The sequence below is a fragment of the Sceloporus occidentalis genome, unplaced genomic scaffold (assembly GCF_023333645.1).
Source record: "Sceloporus occidentalis isolate IW3139 unplaced genomic scaffold, rSceOcc1.0.p SCAF_7, whole genome shotgun sequence".
Lineage (NCBI taxonomy): Eukaryota > Metazoa > Chordata > Lepidosauria > Squamata > Phrynosomatidae > Sceloporus > Sceloporus occidentalis.
The window spans coordinates 42,834,723-42,859,892 of NW_028316987.1; the positions used below are offsets into that span (position 1 = coordinate 42,834,723).

General features: G+C 37.4%; 1 protein-coding gene across 6 annotated transcripts in view; it reads left to right on the plus strand.

Moving 5' to 3' along the window:
- ULK4 (unc-51 like kinase 4) overlaps window positions 1–25,170 on the plus strand; it is a 206,120-nt gene that overhangs the window by 33,124 nt on the left and 147,826 nt on the right. For all 6 annotated transcript variants that reach the window (XR_016281919.1, XM_089532754.1, XM_089532752.1 and 3 more), the window contains 5 exons: window positions 3,780–3,863; window positions 10,458–10,619; window positions 16,390–16,572; window positions 20,617–20,744; window positions 23,533–23,666. Coding sequence is in view for 5 of the 6 variants with exons in the window: in XM_089532754.1 (XP_089388880.1) it covers window positions 3,780–3,863; window positions 10,458–10,619; window positions 16,390–16,572; window positions 20,617–20,744; window positions 23,533–23,666 (691 nt within the window). In the remaining variant the exon portion in view is untranslated. The remainder of the gene's footprint in view (window positions 1–3,779; window positions 3,864–10,457; window positions 10,620–16,389; window positions 16,573–20,616; window positions 20,745–23,532; window positions 23,667–25,170) is intronic.

The window sequence follows — 25,170 nt, forward strand, 5'->3', positions numbered from 1 at the left end:
AAGTTTCATCCACAGGGGCGTCAGGAGTTGAGGCTGATTGGACAGCAGTTAACAACAATATAGTAAAATGCCTTCCCTTATACAGTTGGTCCTCTGTATCCACGCATGCTGTATCCACAGATTCAACCATCCATGGCTTGAAAATATTAAAAATAATGATAATACATTTCAAAAAGCAAATCTTGATTTTGCCATTTTATATAAGGGATGTGATTTTTATTGAGCCATTGACTTGAGCATCCACATACTTTGGTGTCCAGTGGGGGTCCTGAAACCCAGCTCCAGTGGATACCAATGGCCAGCCGTGTATAATAGTAACAACTCAAAGGGTTAGTTTTTGAATTTTTTTAAGCCACAGTTAGTTGAATCTGTGGATGCAGAAAACATGGTTTTTTTGTTATGTTTTGTTTACGGTAAAGAAATGGTTGTTCTGAAAGCAAGGATCTTTCTTTCGACAGTTTAGGACTCTTTAACAGTATCATGGATGAAACCTTAGAGCACATCTGCAAGGCCCAGAAAATGGGCATAGGTTTGCAGTCATCCTCTACCTGGAGCTTTACGTGGTATTGTTGTTGTGTGCCTTCAAGTTATTTCCTGCTTATGGAGATCCTAAGACAAACCTATCATGGAGTTTTCTTGGGAAAATTTGTTCAAAGGAAGTTTGTCATTTCCTTCCTCTGAGGATGAGAACACGTGACTTGCCCAAGGTCACCCAGTGGGTTTCCATGGCTGAGCCAGGAATTGAACTTTGGTCTCCAGAGTCATAGTCCAACACAACATAGTCCTACACTTCAACATGGCTCAGAAGCTGGTGAACCTTGCACTGCAAGTGACAAGAGCACTTATGCCTACAGACAGGATGATCCAGCAATTACAACTGCCAATATGACTGTCTTTTCTTTTTCCTTTCCTTTTCTTTTTGGTGCACCTCAGCAGGTATAGTTCCTCGTGGCCGTCAATGTGGAGTGCAACAGCCCCTCAAGAAGTTATCTTCTCCTTAGTCTGTTTGGAGGGACCTTCTGTGGTGGACTTCTCTGCCACCTCAACAACCTAAGCCAGTTATCACTGTCACCACCAATGCTTCTATACTAGGATAAGGGAGTCATTGTGGCAGTCTGAAAGTTAATGCCAAATTGTATGACAGCAAGAGATCTCTTCAACAAGTTAGAGCTCTCTGTCATCTTCAAGGCTCTCAGTGTTTTGATCTGTTCTTTTACTCCAGTGTACTGTTTGAAGAAACAAGGTGATATGTGATCCAAACATTTCCTCATTCTCGTATGGGAGTGGTGTCTTTACTGATGGGACATTGCCATCCCCATCCATGTTGTCAGCCTAGACCATGTTCTGGAAGATACAAGGAACATGACAACACACAAATGGCCCCTCTTCATGTGCACCTACAATTTCCTTGTAGACAGGTCTGTCCATGGTGGAAATCTTTACATCTCTTCACAATATAATGTGCTCCACATAGGACAATGTATGAATGTTCTTGGAAATGCTTATGGAGAGGAACATTTCTGTTTCCATGGTTTGCCTCTCTTCTCTTGATGTTGCAGGATTTGTCTATCTTCCTTGTCATTGGTCTCTTCTGATTCCAGTTGGCAGCACAATAGTCTGTCCAGATCAGGCTTCTTTAGGCTAACAGGTTGGATTATCCATCCCCTGTACCACAAGGCATGGAAGTGCAGAGGATTCTTAATGTGGCTTGGACATTTTTTACACAGAGCTCATGTGCCCACAAATGGAAATAAATCCAGGAATTTGCTCAAGTTGCCAACTGATTCAATCTCCCTTTTGAACTCCAGTGGGTCTTAACTTCTCTCTGTGCTAAAGGTCTATCCTTCTCATCACTCAGGATCTATTTGGCTGCCATTTCTGTTTACCACCATTTTTTGTTTACCACTGTACCGACAGTCCTTTGTTGTTTTTAGACCCACAAGTTAAAAGATTGGTCAAGGATCTGAAATGTCTATACCCTCAGATGCGGCTGTTACCTTTCAGTGGTACCTTTCTAGTAGTCATTGCAATGGCTTATTACATTGGCTCACTGGGCTTCAGACTTATGTGCCTAGAGATCTGCCCCTCCCTACTTGGCTGTTCATAAAGATAAAGTGGTACTGTTATCAGAAATGATTTATTTATTTATTTATTTATTTATTTATTTATTTATACCAAGCTCTTCAGCCAAAAGGCTATCAGAGCGGCTTACAAATTGTTAGGTATTTCCCTGCCCTCAGGCTTCCAATCTAAAGAGACAAGACACAAAAGGAGAAGGAATGGCAGTGGGGAAGGAACAAAGTCCAGCAGATCTTCTCTTCCTCTGATGCCTGGACTATGCTAGATGGATGGGAGGAAAGGCCCTTCTTCTTTCAGGCAAAGCCTGATGGAGCTGGCTTGCCTTTCTCTCCCTCTGGATGGTGGATGGAGGAAAGGCCTTCTTCTTTCAGGCAAGGCCTGATGGAGCTGGCTTGCCTTTCTTTCCCTCTGGATGGTGATGTCCTTTCTGCCTAAAGTGGTTTCATAATTCCATTTCAACCAACCAAAAGTTTTTCTCCCATTATGTGCAACCCTAGGAAGGAATCTTCTATTTGTTTCTTAGACATTTGTAGGGCACTTATCTTCTTAGTTTCATGCACCAAATGCATCAGGAACTCCGACAGAGTATTTTTGCTTTATGGAGTTATAAAGAAGGAGATGCCAGTCTTTTCTCAATGACTGTCCAAATGGATTTTACACACAATTTGGTTAAAATCCCCTTATTGTCAGGTCTTCAGGCACACTCTACCAGAGTGATGGCTGGATCAATTGCATTGTTTGCAGGAATGATGTTGTCTGACTTGTGCCATGCTACTATATGGCTTCAACAGTTTGCCTTTATAACACATGATAAATTGGACCATAGCACATGCTGACACATTTTTCAGGTGTTCTGTGATTTTTTCACTACTGGCATATCATCTTCTGTTTCCAGCAAGTAAGGTAGCTAGTCCTCCATTTGTGTGAGCCACAGAGAGTATGAACAAGAAGAAGGAGTTTGCTTGCAATGGTTCTTTGAGTGTTCATCTGTGAAATCCATACCACTCACCCATCAATTCTACTCATGTCCTGCCAATTTCTCCACTTGTGGTAGGCTGAGAACTGAGAGAGGCAGTTTAGCAGTCTGGAATGTGCATTATAGAGGGTGAAGGTAGTTTTCCTGTCAAAAAACTATTCAGTTCTAGAATGTTCTGAATAAAACTCTGCATGGGCACAAAACCTATTTGTCTGAGTTCACAGATGACCACTCAGAGAACCACAGATAAGTAACCAGTTCTTTCTCATGTTGTAAAAATTTTTAAAGACACTGATGTAACTCACATGGCGTTTGTACACTAAAAATTAGAAATGGAGATTCAAGTAATTACCTTGAGTTAGTGTAGGAAGCTAGTCTAGCAACATTAACCCACAATGAGGTGCAGTAACAAAGAGAGAGAGTGTGTGTGTCATAATCTAATTCAGCCAATTCCATGTGCAATCTCAGTGACTCATCTGATAATGTTTATTGTACCCTTCATTTGAAAACCTGATAACATAGTTGCTAACTTGTGCAGAAGTTAACATATTGTACAGAAGTTAAGAAAATGAGTTCAAAATGGTATTTGCTTGACATTAAAGGGACCATTTAAAACAAACAACTTCACAGAGATTGTGCTTTTTTAAAATTATAATTTTTGAAATAACGGGTTATCCTATTATGTACAGTTCATTTCATTTCTGGTCTTCCACATTCTTTACAGGAAGAGAAAAAAGAGCACCCTAGAGATTGCTGGGTCCTTCCTTCAGCTGCTTACACTGTGCTAATGAGGTGCCTTTGGGAAGGGGTAAGGCTTTTGTATTGCTCTCAATAGAATTTCTTCATTGTAATAACCCTTTAGGCATTGTGTGAAGATTGTAGCCTGCAGCAGTGTAGTGTGTTATCAACCAAGATTGCTTCTCAATTTAAATAATTGTAAGACTGTGACCCATAGAAGAACAAAGCACAAAAAGTAAAATGATTTTGCCAATATGTACATTGTTGTTTAATTTTGGAAATAAAATTAGCTTGATCAGTGTTTTATTCAGATTACAGAATTCTTAAAAGAAGATCTTTGACAACTAATACAATTCCTGTCACATGTCCATTTGTACATTTCTGATTTTTTTGTTTTGTTTTTCTAGACATTAGTTGTTATGCCTTTTATGTCATACCAGTCCTCTTCTGACTTTTGTCTGTGGTGCCCAATAGAAGTAAATACTAATTTTGGTGTAATGGTTTCTGTGATTCGTGCTGGGATGATTTCCATAATTTAAAACTCAAGACTTACAAGCATTTCATTTTCAAAATGGAAAAGAAAATTTTATACAATATTTACCAGAGGTCAGTTGACATTGCTGAAGCCCAAGGCACATTTGAAACCTGAAAATGCTTCTTGTAAGTGCAAAGAATATATCAAGCAAACACTTTCAGTTTTTATTGCATCTTTTGTCTGAAACAAAAGATGCAATAAAGATTAGGTATCAGAAAGAAAAATGGAAGATGCATATATATACATACATACACACATACATACATACGTTCCAACTAGAGTAGACCAGTTGAATCAACTGGTGACTACCAAGTCACTACAGGAGTTGCAGTCCAAAAATATCTGGAAGGCTACAGTTGCCTAGTTGCTTTCATAAAACTGTAGAGTTGGAAGAGACAACAAGAGCCATCCAATCCAACCCCCTTGCTATGCAGGAACGCTCAATCAATGCTTTGATCATTAACTGACCAAGAACATAACTTCAGTATTTGGATCTTGTGTATCCAGTAGTAGTTAATTCTTAATATGTTTTGTGTACCTTGAACCATTTGTAGCACATACACAGAATTACTTCCATTTACTAAACATGAGAGAAGCTGCTGAAACATAAATTCAGCCTAAGAGTCAACTCTGTTTTCTGGCTGCCTGAAGGAACAATCCACATACACATGGATTATACATGCTATCAAGGCAGGAGTCCCAAGTAATGAGGTGTTGGTATTCAATATGAATGGTCATTTTTGGATAACCAGAAGAACAACCCCCTATTTGGAATTGTGGCTGGACATTTTTTTAAAATTTCTGATTAATATTATTCTGCTCTTTATTGCCAAGTAAGTGAATACACACACACACACACACACACACACAGAGAGAGAGAGAGAGAGAGAATATGTGTCTTAGATGAGAATGGGGTCAGTGTTTGTTAGTGAATAGAACTTTGGACTCCTAGCCTTAGTGGCTGGCACAAGATAAAAATCCATGTGTGTGTGGATCTCTCCCTCCAGTCATCTAAGAATGAACATTCATGATAAATACTAACCTCTTTTTCCCTCTTCTCTTTGGCAGCAACTCACTGCAGAGGTAATCTAGGCTGATACAACTCTAACTTCCATGTCTCCATGCTATGGAATCCTAGGGTTTGTAGTTTGTTGTGACATTAGAGCTCTCTGACAGAGAAGGATAAATGTCTCACAAAACTACAATTCCCAGAATTTTATAGCATTGAGCCAAGACTATTAAAGTGGTGTCAACCTGGATTATTTCTGCAGTGTGAATGCAACATTTGAGTGACACTGGCACAATGGTGGCTGCTAGGTCCCATGTTGGTGAAGTAATGAATATGCTCTGGATATTAGTCTGAATTTTAAAAGAGAAGCCGAAAAAGTTTCACTGATCAGACAAAGGTGTTTTTTCACTGGAGGAAGTTCTTCTGGATCCAAACAATTGAATAGTTGAGGGGAATAAAGTAGTTTTTGCGAAAGTCTCATATGTGAACATCAACTGGATTATGCTGATTTCAACTTGATTTTAGTTACTGTATCTTTGAAAGTGTATTATTTTATTCCACTGTAAGATTTTAGGGCATCCTCTGGCAAAACACGCTTCCAACAATTGATATTTTGACCTGTTATGCTTCATTTATTCATAAATAATTTTGAACAATTATTGAACTAACGATTCAGGCTGGATGATAAAAACTGAAGCTGGCTGGGAATTATTCCCCAAATAATATGTAAATTGGAATACATAATAGAACATAATAATCAATACATAAGTATAAAATCATGTATACTAATAAAAAAACCCACACCTGCACCTGCTCCTATGTATATAAACACTACCAGATCTGGACTAGCTCTGATTCAAAAGGAAGAGCTTGGGGTTGTAATAAGTTAGCAGAAATGTCAACAGCAGCAGGTTCTGTGTTAGATTATTGTTAGAAATTGTATTGCAGAAGTGGGCAATTCCCATGGATCAGTGGATGATTTTTCAGATTGGTGTAGCCTAAGGTGAAATAAGCAGAGCTTATTACATTTTAAAATGGATAACACTGACAAAAATCAGATAAAATATGTAAAAAGGACTACATATGTTTTGATACGAGAGCCAACGTGGCATTGCGGTTTGTGTGTTAGACTAGGACACTGGGAGGCCAGGATTTGAATCTCTGCTTGGCAGTGGAAAGTTACACTCTTTTAACCTCAGAGAGAAGCAAAAAAAGTCTCCCTGAATAAATCTCACTAAGAATTTTATATTATGTTATTGATATGTCAGTGTTCACCTGAACTGGACCCAAGGTAGCTCACAAATGTTACTTTTTAAAAAGTACAGTTTTAAAAACAGAATTAATCCCCGTGATCGGGGAATTAAACCCCCTGATAGCAGCATCATGTTGGAAATGAAGGCACACAACAACAAATGTTTTGATATAAACAACTAAAATATATTAATTTATTATAATAAAAGTCTTTATTAAGAAATGAAATCTCCCTAAAACCACTGAGAATGGCTGTTTTCAAAGCAATTTTAATCCATTCTATTTTCAGTTCATTAGGATTAAAATTAATTCATTATAGAATAAATTCAATGTACAGTGGATTTATTTTTTATAGAATTAAAAAAATGTAATTAGCTTTGGAACACATGAACTTACCTTTAATGGTAAAGTAGCATAGACAGTATTGGTGGCATTTGTTGTTGAGGATGATGTTTTGTGCCTTCAAGTTGTTTCCGACTTATGGCAGCTCTAAGGTGAACCTACCATGGGGTTTTCTTGGCAAGATTTGTTCAGAGGGAGTTTGCTAATACTTCCCTTGAGGCTGAGAGAGTGCGACTAGCCAATTCTTTCTTCCAGTTGACTTGGTTTTGGAAGTACTATCAAGTGAGACTTCCTCAGTTAACTTGAACAGAAAGTGTTAGCCGACTGTACAGGGTGATCTCTATTTAAACTGATAATTAACAAGATAATTTACTTGTTAGTTAATTTCACTATTTTTGTGCACTTTTAGTTAGCCACTGAATTTCAGCAGCAGATCAGATAATTTAAAATTATTTTTTCCCCATGAGGTGCTTTGTGGAGCACAAAAATGGGGTTGAGGGTTTCATATGACCTGTGGTGGTATGATTGCATTTGGAATGCTTTGTACCTTATTCTGCCATCTCAAAAAAGACACATAATTAGAAAGGGAGCCTTGAAGATCATAAGGATGGGACACTTCCCTATGAGGATACATTAAGGGAGAGATTGATTTTTGTTTTACTACAGAAGATCAGATGACTAAGTGATGATACAGGGCAACATAAAATTAGGTAATGTAATGAAAATGAAATATTTTTCCCTCTCTCTTTCTCAGTACAGTTTGATGGCACTTTGACTGTCATGACTCAGTGTTATGGAATATTGGGAATTGTACTTTTGGAAAACATTTAGCCTTCGCTGTCAGAGAGCTCTGGTGCCACAACTACAATTCCCAAAATTCCATAGCATTGAGCCATGGCAGTTATGAATGGTGTCATTATTTCATCAGTATGGATGAAACCAAAAACATATTTCCTCACACAGCTTAAATTTAACAGACAGATGCAGTGGTGGGCACTGGTTTGCAGAGTTTTAGAAGTGAGCTTGACAAATTAATGAAACCTTCTAGTAATCTCAGTGCTTAGAAACATTACTAGTACTAAACAACATTAATTCCTACCCTATTTTAATTTTTTTACTAATCAGAGAAGCAGCTAGCAGATCCCAAGGCTCTATAAATCTGAAAGCAACATATGGAATAATTCAGTTGATTTGCATGTCTTCTTTTTATATTGCTATTTTCAACATACTAAGTTTAACTTCACTTACAGTTATTTTGTATTTGCCGTATTTTACTGTGTTAGTATAAAGTAAGTGGACTCCCTGTGAGTTTTTGGAAAAACCCTGGTGAGTTTTTAAATCAACTGTAGTTTATAAGGTTGCACTAGTTTTCAGAAAGCTTTGTATCGTGACTTTGGGGTGCATTTTTTGGTCAACTAGTAATGTTTATATGTTTGTGATATGATGAAGAGACCCCTTCACTACAGAAGACGAAATATTAGTTTAGTTTAAGCTTCCATTTCAGGAAGCTAATTAAGCAGAAAATGGCACAATCGTCTTGCTTATACACTCTTTGATAATAGGTCCCAGAGGGGCTTAAGTGAGCCTAGCTCAGGTGGCAGCAAATTGAATTAGTTTGACAGCCTCATTGAGTTTATAGAAGATTGTGACAATCCATGACCCTTTCCAAGCCAAGATGCTGTGGTTATCTGGCCCAGGGCATGATTCGTGTAATTTCTGGCTTCCATATGCAAAGCTGAAGAAGATCTTAAGGGACACACTTGAATGCATATAGCCAAAATCACTGTTGTATACTGTTAGAAGTTTGTTTGTTTTTACCATCCATAATAATTGATATCTGTTGAATTTATAGTTTGGATTTGATTTATTTAGAATGTACCTTTCATTTTCTGATTGAAGCAGTGTTAGAGTCTTAGTAAGTGATTTGAATTATTTGCTCTTAAATAAAGATTTATTCCATTAACTTTTCAAGTATCACGGTATTTTATTATATTTACATCAGGAATTAGCAAACTATAACCCTCATGATATTGTTGTATTTCAAAATCCATTAGCCCTAGTCAGTATAGCCAAAGGTAAAGAATTATGGGAATGCATGGGCTCTGCCCCAGGTGATCAAATGTAACCACATCATAACCACAAAGGAGGACAAGGCACCATGAAATGTTGGATGTTCAAGAAAATGTAGGACATTACCATATAAAAGCTAAAAACACAAATATAAATATAAATTCATTTCATATGGTTTATTTTCAGCTGTATTACATATACTGTATTTTATTATGTACTCAACCATATTTTTCTGATGAACTCATCTTTGTTAAAATGCCTTGTTGGCTTGCAATATAGAACTCTGAGCAAAATAAATGCTTAAAATTCTACTTTATTAACAACAAACCTTTGACTGAAACTACATTTAAATTACTTTCATTTGTACTTTTCCCATTTGTTCTCTCATCCTTTCTGTTTCTTCCTCAACTCAAATCGTACACTTTTGCCACCCCTTCCCCTTGGTGCCACTGATCTGCTACATCATCCCAGATGCTCCTTTTCTTTCCACGCCTCACTCTGAAAACACATACACACATAAACAAAACCACCACATGGTTAGTGACAGTCTTTTCATCCCTTCCCCTCTCCCCATACCCTGGGATTGTGCTGCTCAAGATTTTCTGTAGTCATTAGGTTGTATTGCTGCAGGCTGTTAGAATATTTTTGCATTCTCTTTCCCCCTCCTTAGATAGATAGGGATTTCCTGCATGCAAACTCTCTTGCTCTCTTTCTCATTCAAACTAACCATGTGACTTAGCGCCCAAATAACCTCATAAACAAAACTCTGTAGAAATAAGTGCATGAAATAACGGCCTTATTTTGAATACTTTCCATGTATACACTTGTGATTCTTGTGACAGTATTACTGTAGCTTTGGAAACTCATTTATGTGAAGCTACAGTAGCAGATGGATGAAAATGGTATGGTTAAGTGAAGGAGGTTTGGGATTCAGAGATTGAGATTCTGTGTTGTCCAAGTTCACAGACATCAGAAGGACATCTAGATCAGCCCTAGAGCTTACAGTGCTCAGTCAGGGAGCGAAATAAGAAGCATGGAGTGGTACTCTTCCTATTTTTCCCACTAGAAGTTAATAAAGTTCAGCTATCTAATATGTAGTAATAAGGCAACCTAAATACTGAATATTTAAAATTATGAGTTTTGCAGACCTTAACAGCAGGACACAGTGGAGAGCAGCTGGGGTTGATGGTCCTGTGATCACATATTTGTTTTCTGTGCTGACTGATAAATGGGAGCCATTTTAGGGAAACAGTGCTTACTGCAGAAATCATATGTGAAGCAATGTGATTTCTTTTTTTTATAAAACATAAATAATTAATAAGTTTAATACAGAATATAGTTGTGGAAGATGATGTCCCTTCCCTTAATCTATCAACAACTGCTAACTTTTTTATTTCAGTTTCTTTATAGTTTTTACAAATGAAATTGATTTTAAAAAAACATTTCCCTCTTTCCAGGAAGAACGCATTATAAACCATATGGCAGCAAAGATTGTTGAAAATGTGTGCTCCACTTTCTCGTCTCATGCTCAAGGATTTATTACTGGAGAAATTGGACCTGTATTGTGGTGTCTCTTTATGCACTCAACCATAGATTCATTGAGAATAACTGCTATATCAGTAAGAAGATTTTGTTGTTTATTTATTGTTTACAATTTTTATGCCTTAATTTATTCTTCTAACATTCTCGGCTGTAATCTCTAAAACTTCAGAGATCTCAAGATGTTTTATTCACCATTGAGTATTGTCAAGATGCATAGTAATTTACAATGTCCAAGGAGCTTGCAGTTGAAATGTGACTGAGGAGATAAGAAAAATTAGAAAGAAAAATGATGAGGAAGAGAGAAGGATGAATATGTATTTATTTCAGTTTCACTTGCATACGTTTACTCATAGTGCAGTTTCAGAACTAATGGGGGCTATCTTTAGATGATGGTTCTTATGAGTGTTGATTTGACAAATAGGTCAGGATTTTATCTTTCTAATAAAAAGGTTCTAATAAGAATCTGCCTGTTATTAATCAAAATGTAATTCCCGAATAAGAGAGCCTGCATGGTATAGTGGTTTGAGCACTGAACTATGACTCTAGAGTCTAGGGTTCAAATCCTAGCTATGTACACCCACTAGAAGACCTTGGGTGAATCACACTCTCTCAGCCTCAGAGGATGCAATGACAAACCTCCTCTGAAGAAACTTGCCAAGAAACTCCCATGATAGGGTTGGCATAAGTGGCAAATGACTTGAAGGCATGCAGCAGCAGCAGCAGCAGCAGCAACAACAACAACAACAACATTCCTGAATTCAGACAATATTATCGAAGTAATAATAGCTCTGGAAACCAGAGTTCAATTCCCCATCATCCATGAAACCAACTGAGTGACTTGGGCATGTTGCATGCTCTCAGCCTCAGAGGAAAGCAGTGGCAAACCACCTCTGAACAAATCTTGCCCAGATAGGGTCTCCGTAACTCGAAAATAACTTGAGGGCACACACAAACAACAAAGGATAAAATAGGGGTTGGAATTATTATTATTATTATTATTATTATTATTATTATTACAGCGCTGTAGATTTGCACAGCGCTATACATAAATAAAATATCAAAATCTTTTATGTTTGCCAGCTGTTACTTTGTTTTTGTGTGGAAGAATAGAGAGATACACATTGCACTGTAATAAGTTCATTTCCATTATTGTTTTAGGTGCCTGAAAATAGGATTGCAGGGGCAGAAAAAAGGTCTTGTCCCAAATGTTCTCCTGCATTGTGATGCTGTGTTTATACCCCATTTAACTTCAGTTACATCTATGTACTACTCTGCTAGGTGCAAATATAAAAGAAGTTTTAAACTTGTTATTATTATTATTATTATTATTATTGTAATTTATTTTTATAGCACTGTAAATGTACACAGCGCTGTACATACAAATGATCAAATTAATAAAAATGAAACCTGCCAATGGCGTACAACCCATGTTAGCCATGTATCAACGTACAATAACATTCAAAATCCACAAACCAGTGATAGCTTTATTGGGACAACTGAAATGCAAAAAATACACGTTGGAAGATTTTCAGGTTCCACCGGCTTCTTTGTCTGACAAAGGTGTTAAAAATTATACAAGAGAAAAATAATTATGACGGATGTTTAGTCACAGGCCTGTATTTTGTCAAGATGTTGTAGCTGTTCTCAGTTTAGGTAATATTGAGGGATGTTCTTGCAGGCAGACCCCTTCTTCCTGACCATGTGGGTACTCCAGGAAATAACACTTAAATACCACCAGCAGCACCAAAAGAAATTTCTCTTGAAATCCAAGTTGCCTTCCGTTCTTTGTGAATATCTAGAGGTCTGAAGCCTCCCCACCACTCTGGCATTCAAATTCTAGCCAAATGGCATTGTCAGGATAGCTGCATAGTACAGGTTTATCTGGTTTTTTTTTTTTGTTAATTCATTTTCAATTTTTAGATTCAGTTCCTGTACCAAAGGAACACCCCAATGCTGTCTGCTGTCTTATCGAGTGGGCCAGGGGCAGCATGGCGCCCAATTGGGTGCAGAGTCAGGACAGGCAGCAGGCGGTACTTTTTTAGCTTTAATTTTTGATGTTAGCAGTCTGTGCCACTATCTGCTCCTGGTCTTGTTTTGTTTTCTGAAACAATGGAGCTTTCCCAACTTCTGCTTCCAATTATGGCATCTCTTTGATTTCTATATTGACCATCTGGTGATATCCATGTATATTTCCCTTTCTTTAGTTACCTGAAGACTGTTTCTGCAGGGAACAATCTTTTCAATAAGTTGAACTCTCACTTCATTTCTCAGTCTTAAACCAAATTCTCCATCAATATTTGGTTCTGCTGTGTTTCTTCCTTTAGCATTCCAGTCACCTGTGATCAGTAACATTATCCTGTTTTGGTATGTAATCCAGTTTGGATGCCAGTGTTAAAACCTTTATGCTTTCCCTTCTGCCTCCATAGTTGGAACATAAACTTGGATTATAGTTATATTGATATGTTTCCTATAAAGTTTTTTGTATATTATTCAGTCAGACTTTGCATTATATCTCTTGATTTCCTTTGCTACCTCTCACCTCACTATTGATGGCACCTCTTTTCTTCTTGGCTTTTTGTTTCCAGATTAAAACACTATTTAATTACCTGATTGAAAATGTTCTGTTCCAGTCAATTCTAGCATAGTCAGCCCACATGTTGCAACATTCATAAATGTCAGGGTTTTTTTACAATATATTCTAGTCATTGTAATACAACAAGAATACAGTGTATTCTCACATTCCATGTTCCTCTTATGTAAGTTGTATAATTTTGGATTTTCCTTTAACATCTTAGCATGTCAACAGCTTGTGTCATTTAAGACAGAGCATGTCCTTTGCTCTGATTTTCTTCCAATCTTCCAGTACTCTTTCATTTTGCATTGTCTCTTCATAAAGTTTTAAAGGTAAAAGCCATCCCATTGTTGTTTACCATTGCCTCCTTCGGCACAGTACTAACCAGAGTTAACTAAAGTACCACTGCCATTGTCTGTACCAATGTCATCTACCACTGCTACTGCTACCTAGTAGCCTCCCCTCATCATGTTCAAGTGTTTGGTGCATAGCCTGGCTCCTTAGCAAAAATCTATCTGACTTGGGAGATCAGCATAATCCTTGCCTTCCAAGAGCATCCAGTCCCACCACCATGGGAAGTTAATGCAATGGTGGACAGTGTTTTTACTACTGTTTTCTTGGATAGTATTCTACTCATTATTTATTCTGTTCTGGCTATGTGAAAGTTATGTAAAAATCATTTTATAGTGTTGATGTTTTTCACTGAAGGAGACAGGTACTGTCTGTTTTTAGAGCAAATTATATATTGTACAGAAGCATCCATGCTTCTGTTGAGATTTATATTTTTCAGGAGTAAAACTGAATCAGAAGTAAAAAAAAAATTAAGGATTTTCTTCATGTCGGAAATATCAGCTATGCAGCCTGTGGGTCGCATAGTAAATATCACTGCCCTCTGCAGTCTTATCTGTCATGGGTGATAAACCAGAATGTGTCACAACTCTTTCTGTTTGCCTTGAAGCATAACCTGCCTCAGGTATGTGTCACAGGTGTACCTTCTAGAGGGATTGAATTTTCATCATATTGCTGGTGGCAGAAAAGAGAAATCATTCCATTATATTTCAGAAGTCAAAAGTGGTTTATTCTTCCAAGTTTGGTTGTTGCAATTTGCCTGTAAATATGTAACACAGCTTTGTCCTCCTTAGCTGCACTGCCTTTGAAGCTTTAGTTCTAGAAAGCTTTTAATAGCTGCCCATATGGATGCATAAAGTCACTTAAATGTGGGCTAATTCAGCCTTGAAGAGAAACACAAATGTTTACTAAAAACATAGAGAAGGCGAACTTTCACATGTGCTATACAGGAGTGACTGAGTGGACAGTAATCTGCATCTATACTATATATAATATCTATACTACTTTTGTTAGTGGTGAACTTCAGTAAATGTAAATGGGTACAAATTTTACCCTAAATATTGAGATGCTAAAAAGTGTTGTGAACTTTTCCCTCCAGACTGGAACTGCTCTTAGTTTCTCTTTCCCCAAAAATTCTTTTTCTCTTGGAGTCTGAACAATCACCAGATTGTACAATACCCTCTCTCTGTTTTATTATAATTTTGCATACTACTGCATAGTCATTTGATTTGGAAATAACACTGATTTAGTCTGTCTATTTGTAATGTGGCTCTTTTCATACTGTTTCCCACATTAGCTATTGTTACCAGCTTTTCTAATGAATTATGTTATCTCGTTAAATGTCCAAAATTCGATAGACTCAGTTTAGTCAGTCTGGCTTCTAGAGGGAGCTTAGGCTTGATTTGTTCTAGAATTCTTTTATTGGTCATTTTGACACTCTGTGATATCCACAGACCTCTCTTCCAGCATCACTTTTCAGATAAGTTGATTTTCTTCCTGTCAGCTTTCATCACTGTTCAGCTTTCACAACCATATATAGAAATTGGAAATACTGTGGCATGAACAATAATAGTTGGCCCTACGTATCCATCGATTCTTTTCCCATGGATTCAACCATCGACAGCTTGAATATATTTTAAAAATATATAAATTCCAAAAAGCAAACCTCAATTTGCCATTTTATATAAGGGACACCATTTTATTATGTCATTGTATTTAATGGGACTTGAACATCCACGGATTTTGGTATCCATGGGGACATCCTGGAATCAAACCCCATGAATCAAGGGCACACTGTATTATGTTTAGACTCCCTTTAAGAATGGAACCTTCCCATGGCAGTGTATAATATAAGAGGAAAGATACAGACAGTGATGATTAATATAAATAAAATTAGTGGGGCAAAAATTAAGAAAAGGCCCAGTGAAAATAAATCTTCCTAGCTTTCCTGAAAATCTGGAAAGAAAGGTCCTGATGACCCCCCCACCACCACCACTACCATTATAAGCTCATTGCATGCCAGGAATGCTGGGCCATTACCAGAAAAACTGTTTTCCTTGTACATGCATACTTCAGTTAACAAAGCCTCTGATAAAGAAGCTCCTTTTCATAAAGTCTTTTTGTGGGAGCCTAGCCCATCCCACCCTTTTCCTTTTCAACTGTCTAGCTGGAAGCTTTTGTGCAGCATTGGCACTGGGAGGATGGTGAAGGAGGGCTGGGGAAAGACAGAGTTTTAGAGTTAGTTGCAGCAGTGTGTCTGTAGTAAATGATGCTATCAAAAAAATTGACCTGGGAAAGAATGCGATTCTATTCTGGGTGATCTGACTGCAGCTCTGTGTGTTTTGTATAACAGACAAGATAAACAGCAAGATAAATAATAATATTGCATTTTGAAAGAAGCTTTCAAGTGGTCTCTAGAAGATTCAAAATGTTTTTGTTTCCTTATGCAAGGTTGTTTCATTTTATGTGTTCATAATGTTAGTTTTGAATAAAAAGTTTGCTGAAATATGTCAATCTTCTCTTCATTTTTGTGGTTTAGGAATGCATCCTTATTCTTTTCGTGTTTTATCTACCTCTGCTACCAAAGTTTCTGTTTAATAAAGCCCAGGAATACATCGACTTTCTTAACTGAGGTATACTGAGGTTATTGGTCTTTTTCTGGTTCTCCATAGGCACTTAACATTTAATAGAAATAATAATTTAATACAGTGTTTTATGTGCTAGGATTACAGAACATTAACTCATTTCAAAATGAAGCATATTGCCAGGTTTGGGAATGTTTTCACTGTGTATTTTTTCTTTCTTACAAACTGGTTTGAAGGTCTATGGGTGAAAATACTGTATGCATTCAAATAAAGTTTAAAATGATAAGCTCCAAAATCAATATTTACTTGTATTAAAGTGAAAATATATTCTGTTTTATATAGGCATTATGCAAAATTACTCATCATTCCCTAAGTGCCTTCCAGAGTGTGATTGAAAAGGTGGGATTACCAGCTGTGATACACGCACTGGCAACTGGAATATGCAAAGTTCAACAGTACTTGTTGACTATGTTCTCTGCTATGTTGTCATGTGGCATCCATTTGCAAAGGCTGATTCAAGAAAAGGTGTGATTTAACTTAGGTGTCTTTTACAAATGTATTCATAAACTGCCTGTTTTAGCCATTAAAATGTCATATTTTGGTTCACCACTATATTTATGTCTCTTGTTGCAACCTGGAATCATGCTTGTAAGCAATAGTCTGAAAACAGTGGTGGGAACCATGTGGCAGCTCCCAGCATTCCTTGCTATTTATTATGATGACAAGGGCTGCTAGGACTTGCAGTCCTACACCTGGATGTTTGCACCCCTGCCCTAAAGACATGTGAAGTAGATGCTTCAAAGGTTTGTTGTTTGTCTCACACAGATATCCTGTCTTGCTATTAAAATGAACTGAAGAAGTATTTTATGCAAGATAAAACCATCACAAAAACAGTAGGAGAGCAGTAAACTGCTGTTGTAAACAATAAACTGTCACTTTTTTAAAAACAGTAAAGCTAGAGGTCAGGACAGCTATCCCACCTGCTGGGATAGCTCTCCTGACCTCTAGCTTTGCTGTTATTTAAAAAACACGTGCTGCAATAGTTTTGCTGATTTACCAAGTCAGGCTAATTGATCCTCAAACTGCCTATATTGTTTTGGGTTATTCTGGATTAGTAAACCATCAGAGATCCCATATAATAAAATAAGAGCTCTAAAGCACAAGCTAGGATATTACACAAAGAAGCCTTGAATACACACATTGCAGTTCATGGAGGGTTGATTTAAGTATTGATATGGTACAGACCATGAATTGCATATATCAAAAATTAGAGTAAAACTAAAGAAGAACACTAACAGGTGTACAGACTGGCATCTTTGGCTGGCCTGGGGGTGGAGTCAGGACATGGCGTCCACATGACGCATGTCCTGACTCTGGCCCCAGGCCGGCATGACATCGTGTACCGCACCATGCAGCAGGCGACATCACAGCACTCCTCTGGCACTGCATCTAGATGATGCAGCATCAAAGGAATGCAGAAAAGCTGCAGCACTGGCAGCTATGACATCCTTTCTGTGGTGCAGAAAGGAGTTGCTTTTTGCAGCTCCCTTTTGCGCTGCAGAAAGGCGAGATCGAGGCTGCGCTCTGCAGTTGCCGCAGCCCTGATCTGGTGCTAAAAGGGGCGGCCTGTACAGCCCCTAAGTCTACCACTGTGCCAAAATACATCCTCGAGAACATACCTATTGAATTTAATGACCATACAAAGGGCAGATTTATACTAATGTCTAATCAACAAGAAACCAGAAGAATTCTGAACTAGAACTAAGGATATTTTCAGGGAAGAATGCAAAAAGATACCATCCAAGAAAGATGAAGCAACAATAAAACCTGATGGAACAGGGTCAGAATCCTGAACACATATGTTCAGTGACTTGTGTGTAGGGGCAAAAAGTACTATTATAATAACACAAAGAACTACAAGAAGACAACAAAAAGGTAGAACAAGAGAACTCTTCTACAGGATACAAGAAATTAAAAGGAAAATCAAATCAAGGCTAGAGATGTGGTATGATCAACAGGGGAACATATTACATGATCAGGGCAAAATAAAAAGTTGATAAAAGCAATACATTGAAGAAATATGAAGACGATACAAAAGTATGACAAGTCCTTCAAAGAATATTTTGTCAACAAACCCGAGTTTTAGAAACAGAAATATACTGTAAGCCACACTCAAAGCACTTGGGAGGAATAAATCACAAGTAAGAGATGACATACCAATAGAGCTGTTCCAGGCTACAAAGATAGAATCTGCCTATGGAAAATAAAACAATGGCCAACTGATTGGAAACATTCAGTATACATTTCAATCCCCATGAAAGAGGTCACATGGGATTGTAGTTGTCCTTTCTTGCAGGCCAGCCAGGGGCAGAGTACTAAGCTGCAAGAAGCTATTAGGCCATAAATAATCTGCTGGAATAATTTGCCAAATTGCACCTGGAAGTGCACAAATTCTCCAGACTATCAGCCAGTCAGCCAGAGAGTTTTTAAGTCCAGATCCCAGACCTTTCCCTTGTTGATGGACAATAGATGGGGATGAAGAAGTAGACTGATATAAGTCCTGCCAGCCAGATATAGGAGTGGCATGAACCAAGGTTGTGTGGGCCATGACAGAGTGAACAGGATGGCATTTGCACGGTCTGACTGCAGTTTCACAATCACTATTATGATCACTGGGAAAGGCAGGAAAGCGTAAACCAACTAGCCATTCTAGCTGAACAGAAATGCATGGCCGCATGATCCCTTCTCTCTGGTCCTCAAGCAGAATCTGTGACACTGCTTGCTCAGATGACTTGCAAATTGGCCTACCATTGGGGTGCTTCATCTTTGAAAAATTTGTTGAAGGATGTTTGGTTGAAGCATTTACTCGTGGCATGAATCTGACACATGACTGAGCTTGCTGGTGATCACATTGTCTTCTCCTGGGAGATGGATTATTGAATGAAGATGTTTCTTTCGACACATCAGTCCCAAATTCTCATGGTTAAAGTGAATAGTATCTGAATGTTGTGCCCCTTTGTTTAGATAATACAGCATCAAAGTGCTGTCGGTGACAATTTAAATAGTCATGTCTTGGAGAAATGATTTGAAAGCCTCTTAAGGCCTTTTCTACAGCCAGTGTTTTGAGTGTGTTTATGTAGAGAAGACTCTTTGGCCGGTTACTTCCTTTTGATCATGAGGCTATTGAATGAGCACTGCACCTATCTTGTGATGCATCTGTCATCGCTAAGAGGCAAGGTGGGAGTGAAAGAAAAGGCATACCAGCAGCAACATTCTAGGGTTCAAATCACCATTCTAGGCACCAATTGATGTACCGAGATATGGTCAGAATCTTGCAAGGGAAGTCTTCCAATGTGTCAGATGCACTGATGAACCAAGCCTGAAGAGGACAGAAATGAAGTCTTGCAAGTAAAGTAATGAAAGTAGTGGAAGTCATATGTCCCTCGCCCAAACAAAGCAAACATCAAGAATGACCATCACAGCGGAGAAGCTTAGCTCCACAGTCACCATGCTATTTGAAAAAGAAGGTGACATCATTATCCAAAGAGTTGTAGTCTACAAACATGGCCAGTAACCAGATCTGAATCAAATAAATCAAAGAAGCTCGAAGAAGTGAAGTGGTCCAAATTTGCGTCAAAAGAAAAAAAAAAATTAAACCAGAGGAATTTTTGAAGGAGAACTAGTAAGTGAGCTGAATTCAACTGTTAAAAGATGAAAGTACTGGCAAGGTTCCTTAGATGCTCTTGTGGCAGACAGAAGGGAACTGAGGTAGTTGAATGGGACCACTGAGGGATAGAGTTGAGAGTGGGCATAGCTACTGGCAAAAATACTGTCTAGCATTCTAGAAGGTTTTAATCATGTTCTGTACAGGCACAGAAATATTCACGTGTGAGTTCAGAGATACCACAAAGAAGAACATTTATTTGCAACTGTGGTACTTTGAGTGGCCATCTGTAAATTCATATAATCCTTCTTCCTCCTCTCTTTCCACATCTGCTCTATTTGTAGTAGCCTCAGAATTGAGATGTGATATAGCTGAGGCAAATCTAGGCATGAATGTTGAAGGAGTGGAGGTCGTGATTGGAAACTCCCAATACTAGAATGTTCTGCAAGAGGCTCTGTACAGGGGCAAAACCTATTTGTGTGAATTCATAGATGACAATTCAAAGAACCACAGGTTAAGGTCAACAACCCGTTTTTGCTGCAATCTGAGACAGCCCTTTTCTCAAATGCTTGCATTCCTGTTTTTTCTCATATTTCCTGAATGCTTTAAATGCTGTGCAATGAATTGGAAATTGTGTTTTTATGATTATAGTACAGTCCTTTGCACTGTGAATTGATGTAGTAAAATGTTGTTTAACTATTGGGTTAAGGTTATAATTGGCCGGCGATAGTATATAATGTCATACATCTTCACTATCTAACCCTGTGTTCAATTTTGATTTAGGTTTTTTTTTCTCATTAAAATAGTATTAGAAACACAGTCTTCTAATTTAAAATAATTGGAAAAAATTGGGCTTGGTATGTTCTTCTAACTGAAACAATCTTTGTATGCTTCCTTCCAACCAGGACTTTGTGACTACAGTTATTCGACTCTTTGAAAGTCCTTCCACTCTTATACGGGCAAAAGCTTTTTTGGTCCTGTTACAAGTTTTAATTAATAACAAAGAAATGCTACTTCTGAGCTGTCAAGCAAGGTAAAGCAGAGTTAAAACTATAACTGAATGTGCAAGTGTGTATATTCCAGACAGTGTTGCTTTTGTTATATTTATATTTACAGAGCGATTAAAAAAGAATGGTGCGAATCTGTGTAAGAACAGCTTTACTTTTGCACCATTCTTCACCTGGTACTAGCTTCCAGTACTGACACTGTTATTGATTAACAGGTAGGTTATAAATCAAGAATCAGAAATGCCTGTTGGACATTGTCTGACTGCTAAGAACAAGACTCTGTACAACTTAGGAAACCTTTGCAGGCAGTTGGAACACACCTGGTCACTCAGTAATTTAGGTATAGATTTGTGATATGATTTATGGCTAAGTAATAGAACTCTGGCTTTTCTTCAGTGGCCTAGGAAAACCAGAAACTCTAGTCCTGGGCCCATTGGACATCTTATACCTCTGGCTAGTTGACAATTGAAATTTTAACCTGGTTGCTAAGGAACATATTGATCTGGGTTCTTGAATGTGCTTTAGTTGTCCTCATCTTTTTCTTGAAATGTATTTCTCGTGCTCCAGCTTGTTAATAGCTTTACTTCTGTCCTCTGTCTTTAACCCTCTGTTTTTGCTTAAACATTGTTACTGGAGCATTTCTGCTTATTCTTGGGATAAGTCCTCTTTAAGCATGACATCATGGGAAAATCTTTATTGCGATCACACAAATGTCCTAGTAAAATGCCTTTTTAAACCTCCTATTTCCTCCGTGTGATAAAGTCCTTAGAAAATATTGCTGTCCCCTTATAGGGTTGATTCCTTTGTTCTCAATAAAATGCTTTGAATTGTCCTTTTAAGTGGACATGGAGCGGTTTGTTTTGTTCTGTGTTAAAACATTCTCACAACAACCAATAAGTATATCAAAGATGAGTAGAAGTCAGTAACACTCAGTAGGCACCATGTGCTCTCTAGAAATCTGAAAGAATGAAACAAATCTCCTCCTTACTTTTCTGTCCTTCTTCCAGGAGATAGATTCAACAAAATTGTAATTAGAATTAATAAAATGCCCACTAAAGAATGGACATGCTAATGGGTACTTTGTTATAACGAGAAGACACAGCAGAATAATAGGAGTGCCATCTTGATGGATGTGCACTGATCACAATGGTCATTTCAGATTCTGTTTGGAAAATAGCCTGATTAGGCCCAGAGAGACTGCTTCCAATATTGCCTGATTCACTTCATGTCTAAATCTCAGAACCTTAGTTTGGGAAGTCAAAAGCTCTCTATCATCCAATTGCAGTCATTGGGAAATCAATAAACAGCTGTACCAGTTTCCTTGCTTACAAAATTAGATAGACTTTTTATGCACTTTGAATAGATTCAGCCCATCAAGTAGGTTTAATCAAATAGGTGAAGATTTCTGTAAGAGACATTTGAATTTGCAATTGTATTTTTCAATTTCATTCTCTAAATGGCACAGATAAGCAATATACAAAGTTGGTTTAGTCCCCTCTTGCTAGCAAACATTGCAGAAATATTTGAAAATGTAGGATATTGCTTATCCAAGAATGAATCCTCATGGTAAGTACCAATCTCTCATTTTGGGCATATGTGAATGATCATTACAGAACTAATTACAGGCCCAGATTTTAAGTTTCACAAGTCCTATACCTGGTTTTCTATGAGTAAGCCTCATTGAGTTTACTTATGAGTGTTTATTTTTGAGATTTTTAGATGTTTTACTTAATAAGACCCAGGTTGGCAATTAAAATATACAAATATAAGACTAAAACAATAGAAACAATTGTTCCTGGAGGGGTGAGTTCAGAGCTAGGCATTTTTATGGAATGAACATTTGATACATTTCTGCAAGAGAGGCTCTTGGAGGGTAGCGATAAGGGAGTTGTTCATTTTATTATTGTTGCTTATTTTTTAATTTTTTTCTCCATTTAAGACATTCCTCCAACTCCTGATCATTTGAAGGCGGGGGTTGGCTGGTTTTAAAATATCAACATTGTGACAGTGAATTATTATTAATTATAGAACAAGTTATTGATTTGGGACATTGGTGCTAATGCGTGGTAAAGTGGAAGGCAGTATGAAAAACAGGAAAGCCACACTATAGATGGACTGATTTAATCAGGGAAGCCACAGGCCAGGGTCTGTAGGATCTGATAAAGGAAAGCCACATTATAGATGGATTGATTTAATCAAGGAAGCCACATCCCAGAGTTTGTAGGATCTAAGCAGAACTGTTGATGAGAGAGTGTCTTGGGGGTCTCTCATTCATAAGGTCGCTGTAAGTCAAATTGATAGGAATTGACAACAAGGCTTATTTGTTATTCTTGTTATTGTTAAAGTCTACTAACTCTAGCTGTTTCCAGATGGAAAGTTCTTCATTCTGATACTTAGAAGCCACTGTGCATCTATTCCATCTTTATTTATTTTTTCTTAATAGATTTCCACCATAAGAAAAAATATGAAAAAATGGTGAAAGAACAGAATATATTAATTGAATATGTACAACATTAGCTGAAACATTGTAAAACTGAGTGAATTAGGCAGGGCAACATAGTGATAAAGATAATCAGAAACTGGTCTCAAATGGTTTTAGTTCTTAGGATTGAACTGTTAGCCTGTTCTTAAAACATCTCATATCCATGAGGTTTCCACAATTGTGACATTCAGCATACATTATGCTGTAACTTGTTTGACCTATTCTTAGTATGATTATCTGGGCAAGCCTGTATTTTCCCACCTGGTTCCCCCCTCCACATAAATGCTATTTTGTCTCACATGAGGTAATCTTTTACACTTGTTTGTGTGTAGGTTGGTGATGTACATTGAAAGAGACAGCAGAAAGACCATGCCAGGAAAAGAACAGCAAAGCAGCAATGAATACCTGTCAAAATGCTTGGGTCTTCTCATCTTTCACATTGTGCAGGAGCTGCCACATATTCTAGGTAAATTGAGCTGCACCATAATGCGAATGGATTTACCCGTTGCTGTTTATTTATTAAAAAAAAACAAAATTATTATTATTCTGGAAAAACCTGTAGAGCAGATATGGGGAGTTTTTCTTTATGGTTCCACTTAGTAATTGAGTGAAAGAGATGTTTGGCTAGTAGTATATACACTCCTTAAAATTTGTTTCTAACTGAGATCCATACAAAAATGGAGCAGAACCAGTAATTTTCTGGGGAGCGGGAGGGAGACTCAAGTTTGCTGATGGGCACAAAAATGTTTGGGATATTCATCTATGTGTAAATATCAAGTTTGGTCAAAAGTGGTTCATAAATGTGCATTTTAGAGCAAAAAAATATACAGAAACTTTCTTTGGTAGATACTGGAAGTAAATATCAAAATCTTAATACAGCTTTGGTTCCATTAGGTAATACACATTCATGACTCTGTGGTGAAGTATATGGATTTGCATAGCATTACAGACAGACAAGCGCTCTAAACTGTAGTGAAGACAGAGTAAGATCAGAGTTAACTTTAATGTTGGAGACCTTGGCAGTACTATTATCAAACAATATAAAAAATCTTCTGGTATATGTGAAGAAAGGCTGGATTATAAATAATTAATTAATGCATATTTCATTTTAATGATATAGATGAGAAATATGTTTGGATTCCACAGAAGTATATTGGAAAATGAGGAGCTAATCCATCATCCTCTGCATTGCCACTTCAAACTCTTTCTTCCTATAAATGTTTTCCCTCTTTAAAAGGTTTTTACTTATATTTGTGAATAGTGTATAGTCAGCTTAATTAGTGTCCAAAAGAAAACTAATTTCAAGTTGCTTAATTACCAGTTTAAATTGTCTGTGTATTTATATGCAAATAATATTGAAATCTTTATCTCTTCCAGTAGGTGTAGCTATAAACCACATATATAAAACAGTTTATTTTTAAAATAGTTATTCATTTTGGATGCACATTTTTCAAATCTAAGTTTTAGCAACTGGAAACCTGCTTATTAAAAATGGTTAATTGCCTTTCAGCCTGAGTTTCAGTAGTTCAATTTGTTCAACTGAAAGCAAATTTAGTTTGAGACAGTAGTAAACCATGTCCTCACTGCTATGTAGCTCAATTTACAGTTAAATAAACCAAACAGTATCTGTAGAATGCAATAGAGATATACCTTGCCTACTTTTACTATTACTACCAATGCCTCATAGGTACTGCAACTTGGTGGAGGTGGACTCCAGTATGTGGACAGAACGGCTTCAATTTGGTGCTGATAAGGACTTACATTAGTCAGTGTGTGGATTTGCCAGGGTTGACTGTCTGTGTACTTTGAAGCAGAAGCCTTTACCTCTCAAAATGAAAGATACAGTTCAATTTTATTGAATACAGGTGTTATGTAATTCTACAATAGGCTTGAAGCACAACAGGCCATACAATTAATAATGATGGCTCTTTTCAATCTACCTGGATACCTTTAGCAAACAGCATGGCCAG